General features: G+C 38.8%; 2 protein-coding genes across 4 annotated transcripts; both read right to left on the bottom strand.

Moving 5' to 3' along the window:
• Positions 1–257: 257 nt before the first annotated feature.
• On the bottom strand, positions 258–12,532 carry LOC141761377 (uncharacterized). Of its 2 annotated transcripts, none has more exons than XM_074624734.1 (7): positions 12,484–12,532; positions 3,032–4,994; positions 2,745–2,905; positions 2,439–2,659; positions 1,256–1,385; positions 1,073–1,173; positions 258–979 (listed from the first exon to the last, which is right to left on the bottom strand). In XM_074624734.1, the coding sequence occupies exons 2-7, from the start codon at positions 4,974–4,976 to the stop codon at positions 760–762; spliced, it is 2,778 nt and encodes a 925-aa protein (XP_074480835.1). In that variant the 5' UTR covers positions 4,977–4,994; positions 12,484–12,532; the 3' UTR covers positions 258–759. The 2 variants fall into 2 exon arrangements, with proteins under 2 accessions (XP_074480835.1, XP_074480834.1); XM_074624733.1 differs by lacking the exon at positions 12,484–12,532 and adding an exon at positions 5,991–6,104.
• Positions 6,472–17,795, bottom strand: LOC141761379 (serine/threonine-protein kinase/endoribonuclease IRE1-like). 2 transcript variants are annotated; one of them, XM_074624735.1, is made up of 6 exons: positions 16,999–17,793; positions 16,709–16,869; positions 16,403–16,623; positions 15,174–15,303; positions 7,955–8,055; positions 6,472–7,861 (listed from the first exon to the last, which is right to left on the bottom strand). In XM_074624735.1, the coding sequence occupies exons 1-6, from the start codon at positions 17,741–17,743 to the stop codon at positions 7,642–7,644; spliced, it is 1,578 nt and encodes a 525-aa protein (XP_074480836.1). In that variant the 5' UTR covers positions 17,744–17,793; the 3' UTR covers positions 6,472–7,641. The 2 variants fall into 2 exon arrangements, with proteins under 2 accessions (XP_074480836.1, XP_074480837.1); XM_074624736.1 differs by lacking the exons at positions 6,472–7,861; positions 7,955–8,055 and adding exons at positions 14,166–14,614; positions 14,991–15,091 and having other exon boundaries at positions 16,999–17,795.
• Positions 17,796–19,029: the final 1,234 nt, after the last annotated feature.

Here is a 19,029-nt window from a genome sequence, read left to right as displayed (position 1 = left end):
ATAATGTAGCAATGTCATGGAAAAATACAAGAAAATTGTACTATGATAAAAAATAATTACAGCAATGAATCTATATCAGCAGTAAGTTTTAAGCAAATCAAACATATAAGAAGTCATTCCAACGTATTGACAATTTCAGGGTCTTTTCAGATAATATTGATGCATCAATCTGTGAAAATGTGTGTGTAATTAATTTGTAATATAACTAGCAACTACAAATATCAGATAAATGTAGCAGAAGTAGAATGGTTACTGTACTACAGTATGGTATCTGAAAATTTACTTATTGTTACTCTCAGCCTTTGGAAAATAGTTACTATCTAAAATACACATGCAAAACCTTACAGGTATATTTTACAGAAGACATGTTGTCGCAACAGGAAAAGCACAAGTGTAAATAATAAAATGAATGATGGCTGAATTCCATTTAGTTGCTTCAGTTTCAGGGTCCTGGTATTGTTCATGCTGGCTCACTGTCACACTGTCATGGCTTACTTGGATACAGAGCTATTGTTAATGTTATTATCAACACCTGTGCTTTTCCTTTTATGATAAGTCTGATGATGTCAAGACATATTGGACTTCCTTTTTGTGCAGTCTTGTTACCTAGTGCTGCTAAAGCCTTGCTATGAAACCTTGGCTGGACATGATAACTATAAAAACTATCACATCAGAATTGCTTGCGTTTGTTTTTTCCTCTGACTGCTTATGAGACTCTAAAGTCATTTTTGAAGTCCATGATCCTTTTTGAAGTTGACTTCACTTCAAGTCACTGGGTTGAGACTCTTGAACTGGGACACCCAGACGCTCATCAGGGCTGATGGACAGCATTGTAAAGCTGGTGGTGATGTCTTCTCTTCGAAACATTTCCTTCAAGGGGGTCTCTGAATTCCACCCTTGGGTCTTGGCAAACTTGTAAACACATCCGAAGAGATCAGGAAATATCTTCATCACATCAACTTGGGCTGCATCCTCGGCACTGTAAACAAAACAAATCAATTAATGTGTATAATTATTATTTTATAGATTTCCATTTATGTACATTTTAAGGCCCTGCATCCCTTTCACTCACTAGTGCTCATGGAGGTTTCGTATGAAGCGCAGTAATCCCAGTGTGTTGTCTGGGTAGGCTTTGTTCTTGGCATCCATCTTCTGGACCAACTCTGGTGGAAACTGCAACACCAAAAATAATTACTCATAAATTACAATTATAAGAACTGGAATGTAAAAGTTACAGCTGTTATGTTGCAGTCACCTCATTTCTCCACTGTTTGAAGGATCCATCCCTGGCACATTCTTCCAATGAAGAAACCAGTTCTTGGTCAGCCTTTCGACAGTTTGCCACCTCCTCCCTGTTGCCAATCCTTCTCAAGTATTCAACTCTCCTGAAAAAATAAAAAAGTGTATTTCACAATAAATGAATTGCAAAATAAACAAAACCTTAAAACATTCTCATATGATACTCATTGAAAATGGAAAATATTGGAAAATAGTCAAGACAGGCCTGGTATGCTTTGGATTTCTTCACATGCCAAAGCAGCGTGCATGATTGATACTCAGAAACACAACCGCTAAAACTATGAGGAATGGATTTAAATGTGTTAAGTAAGCTGCAAACGTTAGCATGCCTATACCTAGCATTACTTCCAAAAAATATTATGCATGGTCCACAGGTTAGGTTAGAAGAACTCCCATTCAAGACTGGCATCTTCTGTGTAGGAGTTGTTCCTGAATGATACTACTGCATATCAGAATTTAGGCTAACATTAACAGTTCTGTCCTTGCTTTGTAGATAGCCATATTAAACCCAGAGATTTGTTCTGTTCCAGGATTAAGATTACATTTGTAACATGAATAATTAGCAAAATAATGATATATCATTTGGGTCGTTCTCTAGACATATGGAGTGAACTACACAACAAATATTTCTGTTTTTTAGAGGTCTTCAACAAACAGCATTTCCCATAATCCCTAGACCTCTATGGGCTAAACATCATGGCTCAACAAAAGAGGCTAGTCTATGGACCAGTAGAAGGGTAGCAGTTAGTTCAGACATGTCTGTAATAACAACATTCATGGTCCCCAGAGGATGAATCCTACTGACTCTGGTAATGAAATTTGGCATAGATACCCATGGTGCCCAGAATCCTAATTCCATTAGGTATGAACACATTTCACCCTGAACCAAAGTTGTCAATTCATGCCGAGGTGAGATGAAAAGAAAGAGGATCACTAGTCATTAAGATACATAGTCTGGGAACCATGAATATTTGTCCCAAATTATGGCATATTTCACTCTGGACCAAAGTAGAACAAACAAACGACAAAACAATGCCATCCCATAGAAAATAAAAATAATCAATCAATCAATCAATCAATCAATCAATCAATCAATCAATCAATCAATCAATCAATTAATCAGCATTTCTTTTTTTTACCTTTCAGAGGTCCAGAAGAAGGGATGACTCAAGCATTCCTCCACTTTAGGTCTGTTCTTTGGTTCTTCATTGATCATCCACTCAATGAGATCCTTTGCCACCACATCTTGAACATGGTCCAAACTGTACCTCCCTTTATAAATGTTTCCCTCACATTCAAAGGAATTGCCGAAAGGATGATGTCCTCCAGAGAGGATATAATAAATCAGCATCCCTGCCACCTTCAGAATGAACAGAACATTTTAGCAATTAAGGAAGTATTTTTCACCAAGTCATCAATCAAGTTTGTTAAGGAGGAAATCTCACCTGTATGTCAGTGTTTGACTTGTATGGTATGTCACCTTCTGCTAAAGTCTCCTTGGCCATCCAGCATTTTGTTCCTGCACTGCCTGTGCGATAAGTTGTTTGGCCTTTGGTTAACCGTCTACTTATGCCAAAATCAGCTAATCTTGCCCTCCCGTTAACATCTGCAGGACAAATCAGGTAGACAAACTCTGAAAATGATGCATGATAATTATAAATTCAAATATTGTTTTTTTCTTAATATTAGATAGTGAATTCCTTCATTTCAGTATATTTTTAACTTGTCTTACCGATCAAAACATTCTGTGGTTTGAGATCTCGGTGGAGAATTGGAGGACTTTGACAATGAAGCACCTTTAAACTCTCGAGAACCTGATGGACAAGTTTCTTTATCTGGAGACCACCATCATTATTTGTGATGTATTCTTCCAAGGTGTATTCACAAAGCTGAAGACCAAGATATCCAAAGTTCTCATCCTCCGCAGCATCAACATATCGTACAATAGATTGATGATCAAGCTCTGGAAGTCGTAGAAATCCTTCCTCATTCTTCAGCACCTGATAGTTGCATTTAGTCATTTTCTTAATAGCAACTTCAGTGCCATCATCTCTCAGCCCCAAGAAGACTTCAGTACCATCACTTCCCTTCGCTATGCGGAAGTCTGCATCATTCACATAAATCATGCTGCCAATTCTGGTTACTTTACTTTCATCAGTGCTCAGAAGCTTCTCTAATTTCCCTCTCCACCTCTTGCTGATTTGTAGCCATTTGTGTGTTACTGATGACGTAGTGGTGTTGCAGTGGAATGGCTTCACATTTGAAGTTGACTCCACAACAGGAGCTGCTGTTAGATCAGTGCACACTTCGTCATTTGGGTCTTCTTGCTTTTCCTTCTTTTTCTTCTTCTTTTTCTTCTTTTTCTTGGATCCAGGTGAGGCTGCAACATCCTCACATTCTGAGTTTGGTTTGCTGAAATTACTTTTCAGTCGTCTGAGGACTTCTTTCAGCTTGTCATTCATGTTCATATCTGCAGATGTCAGTATGTCCTCAGGCACTGAAGTTATCCCCACAGATGTAAAGATGTTGGCTGCATGTTCAACTGAAAGCAAGTTTGCAAATATGCCATATGTGTAGACTCTAATGCCAGAGGAGTGTTCATCCTTTACAAAAGGAGCAACTGTCTTGCATAACTTCTCAATAAAGTTGGGATCCCAGCCATTCGTGCCTTTTGTTTTCTGTGTTATCACATATAGTGTTTGCAGAACAGCTGCACATATATTAGGTCTCTCTTTTGAGCAAAGCTGGTTCAGTAGTTGGGGGATTATAGCCAAAGCTTGCTCATTTGGTATGTCTTCCATTGTGCAGAAAACTGCATATAAACTAGCAATGGCCAGATTTACATGTTCCTGGGGAATGTTTGGAAAGCGACTGACTACACCTGCAATGTAGGAGTTCAGATTTCCTGTGTCCTTCAGCCATTTGATACATCCCTCGCGGTATTTTTCTGCATCTGGCCCAGTTGCATTTAACAGATTAGATACATTAAAAAGTTCTTCAATCATGGTCAGATGGCTCTGAGGATCCTCCAGCAACATGTGACTGTCAAAGGTTTTGAACACTTTGTCAGGCGGTCCCCCTAGCACAGCAATTATCATATCCAAAAAATATCTCATTTTGGAGCATAATTCATCTCCTTTTGATGCAAGGTTATGAATCATCTGAGATATTTTTTCATTGTGAATAATCTGTTCAGGATCAGTGACATGTAACAATGTTACCCGTGCCCCAGCAGAAATGAGCACTTTCATGACATCATCTCTGTCATTGATTGCGGCAGTTTGCAGCGCTGTGAATCGCTGAATGGGAATCCATCCATTTGGATCAGCTTTTGCTTCAAGCAGTTTCTCCACAAAAAGAAGTGGTGCTTTGGATAGTGAGACATAATGTAAAGGTGTAAGGCCAGTTTGGGAAGCCTTGTTTGGGTCTGCACCCTGATGCAAAAGTAACTCACAAATATCCCTATTGTGATTTACAACAGCAGCAATCAGTGGGGTTATATAGTCATTCCAATCTCTGCATGGGTAAACTTCATTGATGTTGAAGTCCTTTAGTAATTTTTTGAGCTTCTTGGGGTTGTTGTTAATAATACATTGTATTATAGGATGCGTTTTTGTTGGGGGAACGTTGAGTTGGACTTGTAATTGTGTGGATAGATGGATTGGAAAGGTATTCATTTCTTTGCTTCAGAGTACCTGTGAAAAAGACAAAATCATGATGTTACTGTTACAACATACGGTGACATTTTAAACATTAGACAAGCTGCCAAAAGCTACCATTACAATTTAAGGTTTATTATGTTTATTTTATTTTCAAGGGTAATTTTTCAGTGCTTTTGGGTATGGGTACAGATGGTAGATAATTGTGGGGACTGTCACTTGTAATCGTGTGGATAGATGGATAGGTGTTAAGATACTCATTTCTACTATTCAGAGTACCTGTGAAAAAGACAGAATTATGATGTTACTGTTACAACATTTGGTGCCTTTTTAAACATTAGATTGTAATTTTTTCAGGGCTTAGAGAAGCTTAAACGAAATTCCATTTACCACCACTGTAATGTGGTGGGTGCAGATGATGGACAATTCAATCCTGAGGGCAATTTAATCAGAAACCCTCAACATGGCTACATACAGTACTGTATATATAGAGGTGACATTTATCACCACGGTTGCGATTCACAAACCCCTCAGCCAAGTACTGACATGTAGGCAAAATAATTTCATTGTACAACTTGAAATCTCTCCTATATTCACTGGATTTGCTGAGATTCGGAACAGGTTGAGTAGTAAATTAATTTGGACACAAATACAGTCGAGTGAACACTAGTCCTCAATTCTAGAATTGCTAATGCTATTTTTTTTACGTTTTTATATATGGCAAAGAGTGACACACCTTGCCCTTACTGACTGTTTTAGACTTTGAACTTCCTCATTCAGGCCGTTAACCAGAATTCAACGTTGAATGTGCACAGCTGTGAAATGCTTATTAATAACATTTGGACGTAATAGGTACAAGGATGACATTTCTAAATATGTTACTAATCAAACTGTCATAATGAACGACCATAAGAATGGATTATGAATAAGAGTAGAGCTACATGGATGTGCTTTTCTTAAGCGAGAACACAGATTATTTTACAATACAGTTTTTAAGGTAACCATTAGAATATTGTTATAAAATTAACTTACAATGCCGACGTGGATTGTCCGCCGCAGTATATCAAAACTTGCTGTGCTTTTTCTGTATTTCTGTCCGTCACTCTGACACTCTCTAATTCTGCCTCTCTCTCTCTTGCTCCTCCTATATACAGCTAAGGTTGCTGGGAGAGATGGGTTGGGTTTCTACAGTAAAAGGCGGGACATGCCCCTTTCACTTTTATGATTCTCAGGTTCAGGTTCAGGTGACTTTATTTGTACCCGTAGGTAGATTTGTTTTGCAGCAAAAAAAAGAGGATTCTAGTTGATTTTCTTACAAAAGTATCTCTGAACATTGTTCTCTGACTCTATAGTCACTAAAGTCCAAATGTGAAATGATCTGAGTTGATAACCATGTTGATCACCTGAGTGCCTTCAGTTGCTACAGTGCGCTCACAGACATGCTTCACGAGTTAAAAGACCTTTCTTGCCATACACTCTGCTTTTCCATTTAAGTGAAACTAACAAACTAATCTGTATGTCATAGGCTTGCTTATTCCATTATGTTTGGCGAATTTGCAATGCCATTCATTGAAATTAAAAAAAATAAAACGGTTGCCATTGCATATCTTTCAAATCATATATAAGTGAAGCTAACAAACTCAGAAGTCTAAAATGGCTCTTATCATTGGCTGCAAAGATCTGCAGGCAAAATAAGTCAACATTCAGTATTCTCACAGAACAGACTATATGCCCAACCTCTTTATTCATCTCGCAATTGTTCTGAAATAGTCAAACTTCTGAGAGGCTATGACAACAGGTAAAGAGATAGGTCCATTGGGGTGATCAAAAACAGCTCAAGAAACTAAAATAACTCAAAACAATATTTGTCCCATGCTCTGTTATTTGTGGAAAAAACAAAAACAACAATTTAACGAAGTGATATCATAGAAATATACAAGAATAAAAAAAAAAAATTGTAATATAAAAATAAAAACTACAGTGGTAAAAATAAGTAATGAATAAAAACTAAAAGTATCTTACATATGACATATCAATGTTTCAAGGTAAGTCACAACTAAAGCCACCAGATAAATGTAGCAAAAATAAAAGTACAATAGTTCCTTATAATGATAATGGTCAAGCAAAATTATAAAATCTCACAAAATAAAAAAATACTAAAGTGAAGATAAAGTCCGTAAAAAAATTGTACTACAGTACAGCATCTTATAATCTACTCACCAGCCTTTGGAAAATAGTTACTATGCACAAAACATTTGCAAAACCTTACAGGCGTATTCCACAGAAGACATGTTGTCACGACAGGAAAAGCACTAGTGTAAATAATAAAATGAATGATGGCTGAATTCCATTTAGCTGCATCAGTTTCAGGGTCCTGGTATTGTTCATGCTGGTTCACTGTCACACTGTCATGGCTTACTTGGATACAGAGCCATTGTTAAAGTTATTAGTAACACCTGTGCTTTTCCTTTTATGATAAGTCTGATGATGTCAAGACATATTGGACTTCCTTTTTGTGCAGTCTTGTTACCTAGTGCTGCTAAAGCCTTGCTATGAAACCTTGGCTGGACATAATAACTATTAAAAACTATCACATCAGAATTGTTTGCGTTTGTTTTTCCTCTGACTGCTTATAAGACTCTAAAGTCATTTTTGAAGTCCCTGATCCTTTTTGAAGTTGACTTCACTTCAAGTCACTGGGTTGAGACTCTTGAACTGGGACACCCAGACGCTCATCAGGGCTGATGGACAGCATTGTAAAGCTGGTGGTGATGTCTTCTCTTCCAAACATTTCCTTCAAGGGGGTCTCTGAATTCCACCCTTGGGTCTTGGCAAACTTGTAAACACATCCGAAGAGATCAGGAAATATCTTCATCACATCAACTTGGGCTGCATCCTCGGCACTGTAAACAAAACAAATCAATGAATGTGTATAATTATTATATTATAGATTTCCATTTATGTACATTGTAAGGCCCTGCATCCCTTTCACTCACTAGTGCTCATGGAGGTTTCGTATGAAGCGCAGTAATCCCAGTGTGTTGTCTGGGTAGGCTTTCTTCTTGGCATCCATCTTCTGGACCAACTCTGGTGGAAACTGCAACACCAAAAATAATTACTCATGAATTACAATTATAAGAACTGGAATGTAAAAGTTACAGCTGTTATGTTGCAGTCACCTCATTTCTCCACTGTGACTGGACTGTGACTTGAGTCGTGCGGCTAAAAGCAAAGATTCAAAGATATTCATTTCTTTTCTTCAGAGTACCTGTGAAAAAGACAAAATCATGATGTTACTGTTACAACATTTGGTGCCATTTTAAACATTAGACAAGCTGCCAAAAGCTATCATTACAATTTAAGATTGTGGGTACAGATGGTAGATCATTCCATCCTGACGGCAACTAAATCAGAAACCATCTACATGGCTACATACATTACTGTACAACTAGAGGTGACATTTATCACCGAGGCTGTGATTCACAAACCCCTCAGCCAAGTACTGACATGTACAGGTATGCAAAAATAATTTACACAACTCTCCTATATATGATTTGATTTGGTTGAGTAGTATATCTAATTTGGACACAAATACAGTCGAGTGAACACTGGTCCTGAATTCTAGATGACTCACCGACGGGTTACACTTTGAACTTCCTCATTTAGGCCGACAACCAGAATTAAACTTTGAATGTGAACAGCTGTGAAACATATAATCATTTTTGGTCGTAGCAGGTACAAGGATGAAATATTGTGTTTGTAAGTAAATGTTCATTATGATGACATCATATAACCATAAGAATGGATTATGACTGTTTTTTTTAGATGACTTGCAAATGTATTGTTGTAGCAGTTTGTTTTTCTTTTTGCTCTGTATTATAATGACAACAATAACTGGACTCACTTGTGCAAAGGTATGAGTGCCATTCCTGGCCCTTACCAACTAGTGAGATTTAGAACTTCCTCATTCAGGCTGGCAACCACAATTCAACACTTTTACAAGGAGGTACAATGATGAAATCTTGTGTTTGTAAGTTCAGAAAGTATTAATGATGATATCAAATATCCATCTTCACTGATAATGAAGACATAATTAAGAATAACAGTAGTTCAGGTTAGATCAGGTTATATTGATCGTTGATGTACTGACTAGGATGAATAAGCACATTGACATGTAAATAATATGATTTACAAACCCCTCAGCCAAGTACTGACATGTAGGCAAAATAATTTCATTGTGCAACTTGAAATCTCTCCTATATTCACTGGATTTTCTGAGATCTGCATCAGGTTGAGTAGTAAATTAATTTGGACAAAAGTACAGTAGAGTGAACACTAGTCCTCAATTGTAGAATTGCTAATGCTATTTTTTTAATGTTTTTATATATGGCTTGTTAATGCATAAAGAGTGCCACACCCTGCCCTCACTGACTGTTATAGAATTTGAACCTCCTCATTCAGGCCAGAAACCAGAATTGAACGTTGAATGTGCACAGCTGTGAAATGGTTATGAATAAGAGTAGAGTTACATGAATGTGCTTTTCTTAAGCGAGCATACAGACTATTTCACAATACAGTTTTCAAGGTAAACATTAGAGCAGTGGTTCTCAAACTTTTTTCACCAAGTACCACCTCAGAAAATATTTGGCTCTCCAAGTATCACCATTATGACCGATGTTAAAATACGGTAGCGTAGGCCTACCCTATTCAGCAATGCACAGTTCACTCCTGAGGCAAATTTATTCCTAATAAGAATATTACTTATTGTTGACTTTTGTCAGCCACATCCACGCTGTACAAAGAGGAGCACTAGAACTGGCACTGAAACTCTTCCACACAACTCTCATACTACTTGAGGGGCAGCCTCTCACACTAGGCCTGCACCAGATGAGGAACATCTGCCATGTGCAATAACACTGTTCAATTTTGCGATGACGATATGACTTGCGATAAATAAACAAATATTGAAGCGTGCATATTAGCTATACATATAAATATACTGTATTTAAAATATAACTGGGCTAAATGTTGTTTCTAGAGCAGCAACAGTAATGTTTACAACATTAAAGTCACCATATGAACTCCTGAATATCTCACTGGAAACAATCTAACATGTTCATAAAATAAATCATATTCCTGACATGAAAATACTAAATGAAGTTTATAAAGACTGAAGAACACAGACATCAGTCAGTATCAGTCCTTCCTCCTGTCCTCTGTCCTCCTGTCCTCCTCCTGTCCTCCTCCCTCTGTCCTCCACCCTGTCCTCCTCCCTCTGTCTTCCTGTCCTCTGTCCTCCTCCCTCTATCCTCCTGTCCTATCCTGTCCCCTGTCCTCTTTCCTCCTCCCTCTATCCTCCTGTCCTATCCTGTCCTCTGTCCTATCCTGTCCTCCTCCCTCTGTCCTCCTTCCTCTGTCCTATCCTGTCCTCTGTCCTATCCTGTCCTCTGTCCTCCTCCCTCTACTCCAGCTAACATTAGGGCTGATAGAGTGAAGAGGAGCTGTTTGGTTTCAGCTGATCAGTTTACAAGAGATGTGACAAACTGACCTAAACAGTGAGACTACACAGCCTACTGCAGCTTCAGCTTCAGCTGGTGGAGCCGAGGGTTTATGAGGGTTAATGAGGGTTAATGAGGGTTAATGAGGGTTAATGAGGGTTCATGAGGGTTAATGAGGGTTAATGAGGGTTAATGAGGGTTTATGAGGGTTCATGAGGGTTTAAGAGGGTTAATGAGGGTTCATGAGGGTTAATGAGGGTTAATGAGGGTTTAAGAGGGTTAATGAGGGTTTAAGAGGGTTAATGAGGGTTTATGAGGGTTCATGAGGGTTAATGAGGGTTAATGAGGGTTTATGAGGGTTAATGAGGGTTCATGAGGGTTAATGAGGGTTAATGAGGGTTTATGAGGGTTCATGAGGGTTTATGAGGGTTCATGAGGGTTAATGAGGGTTAATGAGGGTTCATGAGGGTTAATGAGGGTTAATGAGGGTTCATGAGGGTTAATGAGGGTTTATGAGGGTTCATGAGGGTTCATGAGGGTTAATGAGGGTTTATGAGGGTTCATGAGGGTTAATCAGGGTTAATGAGGGTTAATGAGGGTGTATGAGGGTTCATGAGGGTTTATGAGGGTGTATGAGGGTTCATGAGGGTTAATGAGGGTTTGTGAGAGTTTATGAGGGTTCATGAGGGTTAATGAGGGTTAATGAGGGTGTATGAGGGTTCATGAGGGTTAATGAGGGTGTATGAGGGTTCATGAGGGTTAATGAGGGTTTGTGAGAGTTTATGAGGGTTCATGAGGGTTAATGAGGGTTAATGAGGGTGTATGAGGGTTAATCAGGGTTAATGAGGGTTAATGAGGGTGTATGAGGGTTCATGAGGGTTTATGAGGGTGTATGAGGGTTCATGAGGGTTAATGAGGGTTTGTGAGAGTTTATGAGGGTTCATGAGGGTTAATGAGGGTTAATGAGGGTGTATGAGGGTTCATGAGGGTTAATGAGGGTTAATGAGGGTTCATGAGGGTTAATGAGGGTTCATGAGGGTTTATGAGGGTGTATGAGGGTTCATGAGGGTTTATGAGGGTGTATGAGGGTTCATAAGGGTTAATGAGGGTTTATGAGAGTTTATGAGGGTTAATGAGGGTTCATGAGGGTTAATGAGGGTTCATGAGGGTTTATGAGGGTGTATGAGGGTTCATGAGGGTTTATGAGGGTGTATGAGGGTTCATGAGGGTTAATGAGGGTTTATGAGAGTTTATGAGGGTTAATGAGGGTTCATGAGGGTTAATGAGGGTTCATGAGGGTTAATGAGGGTTAATGAGGGTTTATGAGGGTTTATGAGGGTTCATGAGGGTTTATGAGGGTTAATGAGGGTTTATGAAGATAATAAATTAATAACACAGAGGCTCAGTCTGTTCCTTCACAATAAACTCCCCGGACACTGAACACTGGATCACTGCTCACTAGAGGGAACTAAAGTCAGTCACAACTCAACTCAATAAGTTACACGTGTTAACAGTTAGCTGTTAGTCGAAGAGCTAACTGTGTCTGTCTACAGAGAGACAGCAGACAGAGCAGACTGAAACGCTGCTGTATTCCTCCATGTTTAACAGTCTCATCATGTTCATGCTTGTTGAACATGTGTAATGATAACGTGTCTTGGCTTTACACTTGCAAAGTTGTATTGAACTTACAGTAACGAGTAGTTGTAGCCGTCTCTGATCAGCTGTTCTCAGACTGACTGACTGACTGACTGAGTGTTGATGCTCCGACAGAGAGCAGCTTTTACCCAGTTTAATACCTAGTTACGTTAACCATCCCTAAATATAATGATTGTTCTGATTCCTTTTGCGATGTGTTCATCGCGGATGTTCATATCACGATGACGATGCAAATACGAGTTATGGGTCAGCCCTATTTCTTATTCATTTCAAAATATATATTTCAGAGATTCCTCCGCGTGCCACTACAGAGAGCTCGTACCACAGTTTGAGAACCACTGCTTTAGAGGATTGTAGGAAGATTAACTTACAATGTCGACGTGGATTGTCCGCTGCAGTTTATCAAAACTTACTGTGATTTTTCTCTAATTCTGCCTCTCCCTCTTGCTCCTCCTATATACAGCTAAGGATGCTGGGAGAGATGGGTTGGGTTTCTACAGTAAAAGGCGGGACATGCCCCTTTCACGTTTATGATTCTAGTTGATTTTCTTACAAAAGTATCTCTGAATATTGTTCTGTGACTCTATAGTCACTAAAGTCCAAATGTGAAATGATCTGAGTTGATAACCATGTTGATCACCTGAGTGTCTTCAGTTGTTACAGTGCGCTCACAGACATGCTTCACGAGTTAAGACTTTTTCTTGCCATACACTCTGCTTTTCCATTGAAGTGAAACTAACAAACTAATCTGTATGTCATAGGCTTGCTTATTCCATTATGTTTGGCGAATTTGCAATGCCATTCATTGAAATTAAAAAAAAATAAAACGGTTGCCATTGCATATCTTTCAAATCATATACAAGTGAAACTAACAAACTCAGAAGTCTAAAATGGCTCTTATCATTGGGTGCAAAGATCTGAAGGCAAAATAAGTCCACATTCAGTATTCTCACAGAACAGACTATATGCCCAACCTCTTTATTCCTCTCACAATTGTTCTGAAATAGTAAAACTTCTGAGAGGCTATGACAACAGGTAAAGGGACAGGTCCAATGGGGTGATCAAAAACAGCTCAAGAAACTAAAATAACTCAAAACACTATTTGTCCCATGCTCTGTTATTTGTGGAAAAAACAACAACAATTTAACAAAGTTAAATCATAGAAATATACAAGAATAAAACAAATAAATTGTAATATTAAAAAAAACTAGTGGTAAAAATATGTCAGGAATAAAAACAAAAAATATCTTACATATGACATATCAATGTTTCAAGGTAAGTCACAACTAAAGCCATCGGATATATGTAACAAAATAAAAGTACAATGGTTCCTTATAATGATAATGGTCAAGCAAAAATATAAAATCTCACAAAATAAAAAAAATAAAATACTAAAGCATCTTATAATCTACTCACCAGCCTTTGGAAAATAGTTGCTGTCACTGTCATGGCTTACTTGGATACAGAGCCATTGTTAAAGTTAATAGTAACACAGTATAGTAACACATAGTATATTGGACTTCCTTTTTGTGCAGTATTGTTACCTAGTGCTGCTAAAGGAACGAGCTTCTAATGGCGCCGAAATCAATAACTTAATAAAACAAAAACTACTGCAAACTAGAAATAAGAATCACAGCTGAGCTGGCAAACAACTAAATATAAACAAGAAACAAAACCCTATTTAAACTGCTCTCAACACTAACAAACAAAACACACGAATGGCAGCCACCTCTCTAACTAGTGATTTACACAGAGGAAAGACTATCCAAGCACATTAATATGTGACCTAAAACACTTCTCTCTAGCCCAGTTCCAACAAATAACAAATGCCTCTATATTACAAAGTTAACCACACACAGAAGCAACGAGGTGGACTGATCAAGCGTAATCACAGCCACCCTTTTCGTTCATCTCCGGTCCTATTTTAAACGATTCGGCCGGTTCTGCCCCGACCGCGGAGTGGTAGACACAGCGGTGACGTGTCGGAGGCCGGACCACAAATGGCGGGGAGCTGGGGCATCCACCTGAGGGCGCGTCCGGACGATCCCCAGACGTGACGTCATCTCGGTGCGGAGGAACAGCAGAGCGCACCAAAAGAACAAGAGCAAAGGAGAGACACAACAATATACAACAACAACGAACAGTCACTCTAAGACCGTAACAGCTGGACATGATAACTATTTAAAACTATCACATCAGAATTGTTTGCGTTTGTTTTTCCTCTGACTGCTTATAAGACTCTAAAGTCATTTTGAAGTCCCTGATCCTTTTTGAAGTCGACTTCACTTCAAGTCACTGGGTTGAGACTCTTGAACTGGGACACCCAGACGCTCATCAGGGCTGATGGACAGCATTGTAAAGCTGGTGCTGATGTCTTCTCTTCGAAACATTTCCTTCAAGGGGGTCTCTGAATTCCACCCTTGGGTCTTGGCAAACTTGTAAACACATCCGAAGAGATCAGGAAATATCTTCATCACATCAACTTGGGCTGCATCCTCGGCACTGTAAACAAAACACGATATTTAAAAAAATTATATATATTATTTATGTTATAATTTGAATCAAATGTAGTGCCATGGTATTACTTTCTCAATTTAACTGTAAAAAATACTTCGTCAAGATTGCTTAGTTATTTAAAACTGTATTTCAGGGTGGATATAGGCGCGTAGTATCAGCAAGCAGTTGAATGTAAAAAAAAAATACAATATTCTTAAGACTTATGAGTTGTAAATGTATATGTTTTTGTATTATAAAGAGATTGAACAACACAACTCTCTTAAAACCAATCAATAAACAAGTATAATTATTGTATCAGTGTTTTAAATTGTGAATATTTCATTTTATGTACATTTTAAGGCCCTGCATCCCTTTCACTCACTAGTGCTCATGGAGGTTTCGAATGAAGCGCAGTAATCCCAGTGTGTTGTCTGGGTAGGCTTTGTTCTTGGCATCCATCTTCTGGACCAACTCTGGTGGAAACTGCAACACCAAAAATAATTACTCATAAATTACAATTATAAGAACTGAAATGCAAAAGTTACAGCTGTTATGTTGCAGTCACCTCATTTCTCCACTGTTTGAAGGATCCATCCCTGGCACATTCTTCCAGTGAAGAAACCAGTTCCTGGTCAGCCTTTCGACAGTTTGCCACCTCCTCCCTGTTGCCAATCCTTCTCAAGTATTCAACTCTCCTGAAAAGGTTTATTTTAGGATATATGAATTGCAACATAAACATAACCTTTAAAAAGTATCACATGATACTGATTGAAAATGTTAGTGATGGAAACGGACCATTCGCTAAACCCCTCCTCCAAGCAGCAGTTGTCCAATCATAGCAACCCTAAGGCTGCATTCACACCAGATCAGATGGTGCGACAAAAAACGCAAGTTTTTCATTTAATTTTGAATCGGGGTAGTGCATCTGGGCTGTGGCTGCCGCAAATAGCCAATCGCGTAACCGGCGATCCACAACAGTACAACCCAGTTATAAGGAAACAAAAGATGTTAATCGTCGCAGTTAATGGGCCATTTTAGTGACTTGCCAAGACCTCTGCACAACCCTGCGGCCAATGGTGATCTGGTGTGAATGCAGCCTAAGTAGGCAAGACAGGCCTGGTATGCTTTGGATTTCTTCACATACCAAAGCAGCGGGCATGATTGATACTCAGAAACACAACAGCAAATGTTAGCATGCTAACATGTTAAACTAGGATAGTAAACATGGTTATTCCTGCTTAACATTAGTATGTTAGAATTGTGTTTTTGAGCATGTAAGCCTGCTGACGTTAGCATTCAGCCCAAAGCGTGGCTGTGCCTCGTAGACATGTCTGTTAGACTCTCAGTCTTGTGTCATTCTTCACACCACTACTTCACTTCCATTACTTCTTGTGTGTACAACTGAGTGAAACACCATAAATGACTTTGAGATGAGACTGGAAGTGTGCATACTATTTGTACACTTCATCACAGGGAGACCACAAAGACATGCAAAAGACATAGGAGTTTTGGAGATCTTTGAGGCAGTAGGATGCAGCCAAGATGATATAATATAATATAATAACAGGCTCAAGCCAGCTTGTGGCTATTCATTGACCGGGAACCATGATTGTTCGTAGCCTTCAAAATTTTGCGCCACTCCATCCAGCAAATATTTAAATATTTCACTCTGGACTGAAGTTGTAGACCCACTAAACGACTGACAAGGTCATCCCATAGATGAAAAAAAAAATCAGGTAACAATGACTTTAAATTTGAATTCATCAATCTATCAATCTATCAAGCATTTCTTACCTTTCAGAGGTCCAGAAGAAGGGATGACTCAAGCATTCCTCCACTTTAGGTCTGTTCTTTGGTTCTTCATTGATCATCCACTCAATGAGATCCTTTGCCACCACATCTTGAACATGGTCCAAACTGTACTTCCCTTTATAAATGTTTCCCTCACATTCAAAGGAATTGCCGAAAGGATGGTGTCCTCCAGAGAGGATATAATAAATCAGCATCCCTGCCACCTTCAGAATAAACAGAACATTTTAGCAATTAAGGAAGTATTTTTCACCAAGTCATCAATCAAGTTTGTTAAGCAGCAAAACTCACCTGTATGTCAGTGTTTGACTTGTATGGTATGTCACCTTCTGCTAAAGTCTCCTTGGCCATCCAGCATTTTGTTCCTGCACTGCCTGTGCGATGAGTTGTTTGGCCTTTGGTTAACCGTCTACTTATGCCAAAATCAGCTAATCTTGCCCTCCCGTTAACATCTGCAGGACAAATCAGGTAGACAATCTCTGAAAATTATGCATGATAATTATAAATTAAAATATTGTTTTTTTTCTCTTAATTTCAGATAGTGAATTCCTTCATTTCAGTATATTTTTAACTTGTCTTACCGATCAAAACATTCTGTGGTTTGAGATCCCGGTGGAGAATTGGAGGATTTTGACAATGAAGCACCTTTAAACTCTCGAGAACCTGATAGACAAGTTTCTTTATCTGGAGACCACCATCATTATTTCTGATGTATTCTTCCAAGGTGTATTCACAAAGCTGAAGACCAAGATATCCAAAGTTCTCATCCTCCGCAGCATCAACATATCTTACAATAGATGGATGATCAAGCTCTGGAAGTCGTAGAAATCCTTCCTCATTCTTCAGCACCTGATAGTTGCATTTAGTCATTTTCTTAATAACAACTTCAGTGCCATCATCTCTCAGCCCCAAGAAGACTTCAGTACCATCACTTCCCTTCGCTATGCGGAATTCTGCATCATTCACATAAATCATGCTCCCAATTCTGGTTACTTTACTTTCATCAGTGCTCGAAAGCTTCTCTAATTTCCCTCTCCACCTCTTGCTGATTGGTAGCCATTTGTGTGTTACTGATGACGTAGTGGCGTTGCAGTGGAATGGCTTCACATTTGAAGTTGACTCCACAACAGGAGCCGCTGTTAGATCAGTGCACACTTCATCATTTGGGTCTTCTTGCTTTTCTGACTTCTCCTTCTTTTTCTTCTTCTTTTTCTTTTTTTTCTTGGATCCAGGTGAGGCTGCAACATCCTCACATTCTGAGTTTGGTTTGCTGAAATGACTTTTCAGTTGTCTGAGGACTTCTTTCAGCTTGTCATTCATGTTCATATCTGCAGATGTCAGTATGTTGTCAGGCACTGAAGTTATCCCCACAGATGTAAAGATGTTGGCTGCATGTTTAATTGAAAGCAAGTTTGCAAATATGCCATACGTGTAGATTCTAATGCCAGAGGAGTGTTTATCTTTTACAAAAGGAGCAACTGTCTTACATAACTTCTCAATGAAGCTGGGATCCCATTCATTTGTGCCTTTTGTTTTCTGTGTTATCACATATAGTGTTTGCAGAACAGCTTTACAATTATCAGGTCTCTCTTTTGAGCAAAGCTGGTTCAGTAGTTGGGGGATTATAGCCAAAGCTTGCTCATTTGGTATGTCTTCCATTGTGCAGAAAACTACATATAAATTAGCAATGGCCAGAATTACATGTTCTTGGGGAATGTTTGGAAAGCGACTGACTACACCTGCAATGTAGGAGTTCAGATTTCCAGTGTCTTTCAGCCATTTGATACATCCCTGGCGGTATTTTTCTGCATCTGACTCAGATGCATTTAACACTTTAGGCACATGAAAAAGTGTTTCGATCATGGTCAGATGGGTCCGAGGATCCTCCAGCAACATGTGACTGTCAAAGGTTATGAACACTTCTTCAGGTGGACCCCCTGATTGCACAGCAATTGCCAAATCCCAAAAATATCTGATTTTGGAGCATAATTCATTTCCTTTTGATGCAAGGTTATGAATCATCTGAGACATTTTTTCATTGGCAATAATCTGTTCAGGATCAGTGCAAGGTAACAATGTTACCTCTGCCCCAGCAGAAATGAGCACTTTAAAGACATCATCTCTGTCATTGATGGCGGCAGTTTGCAGCGGTGTGACTGGCTGAATGGGAATCCCTCCATTTGGATCAGCTTTTGCTTCAAGCAGTTTCTCAAAAAAAAGAAGTGGTGCTCCAGATATTGAGACATAATGTAAAGGTGTAAGGCCAGTTTGGGAAGTCTTATTTGGGTCTGCACCCTCTTGTAGTAGGAAAGTAAAAATATCCCTTTTTTGATTTATAACAGCAGCAATCAGTGGAGTTATATAATCATTCAACACTCTGCATGGGTAAACTTCATTGATGTTTTTGTCCTTTAGTATTTTTTTCAGCTTCTTGGTGTTATTGTCAATAATACACTGTATTATAAAATGCGTTTTTGTTGGGGGGAATTGAAACTGTGTGGAGATATTCATTTCTTTGCTTCAGAGTACCTGTGAAAAAGACAAAATTATGATGTTATTGTTACAACATTTGTTGCCATTTTAAACATTAGACAAGCGGCCAAAAGCTTTCA

The sequence above is a fragment of the Sebastes fasciatus genome, chromosome 22 (genome assembly GCF_043250625.1).
Source record: "Sebastes fasciatus isolate fSebFas1 chromosome 22, fSebFas1.pri, whole genome shotgun sequence".
Taxonomy (NCBI): Eukaryota; Metazoa; Chordata; class Actinopteri; order Perciformes; family Sebastidae; genus Sebastes; species Sebastes fasciatus.
Note: the sequence above shows the minus strand (reverse complement) of the source record. Positions and strands in the feature narration are given on the sequence as shown.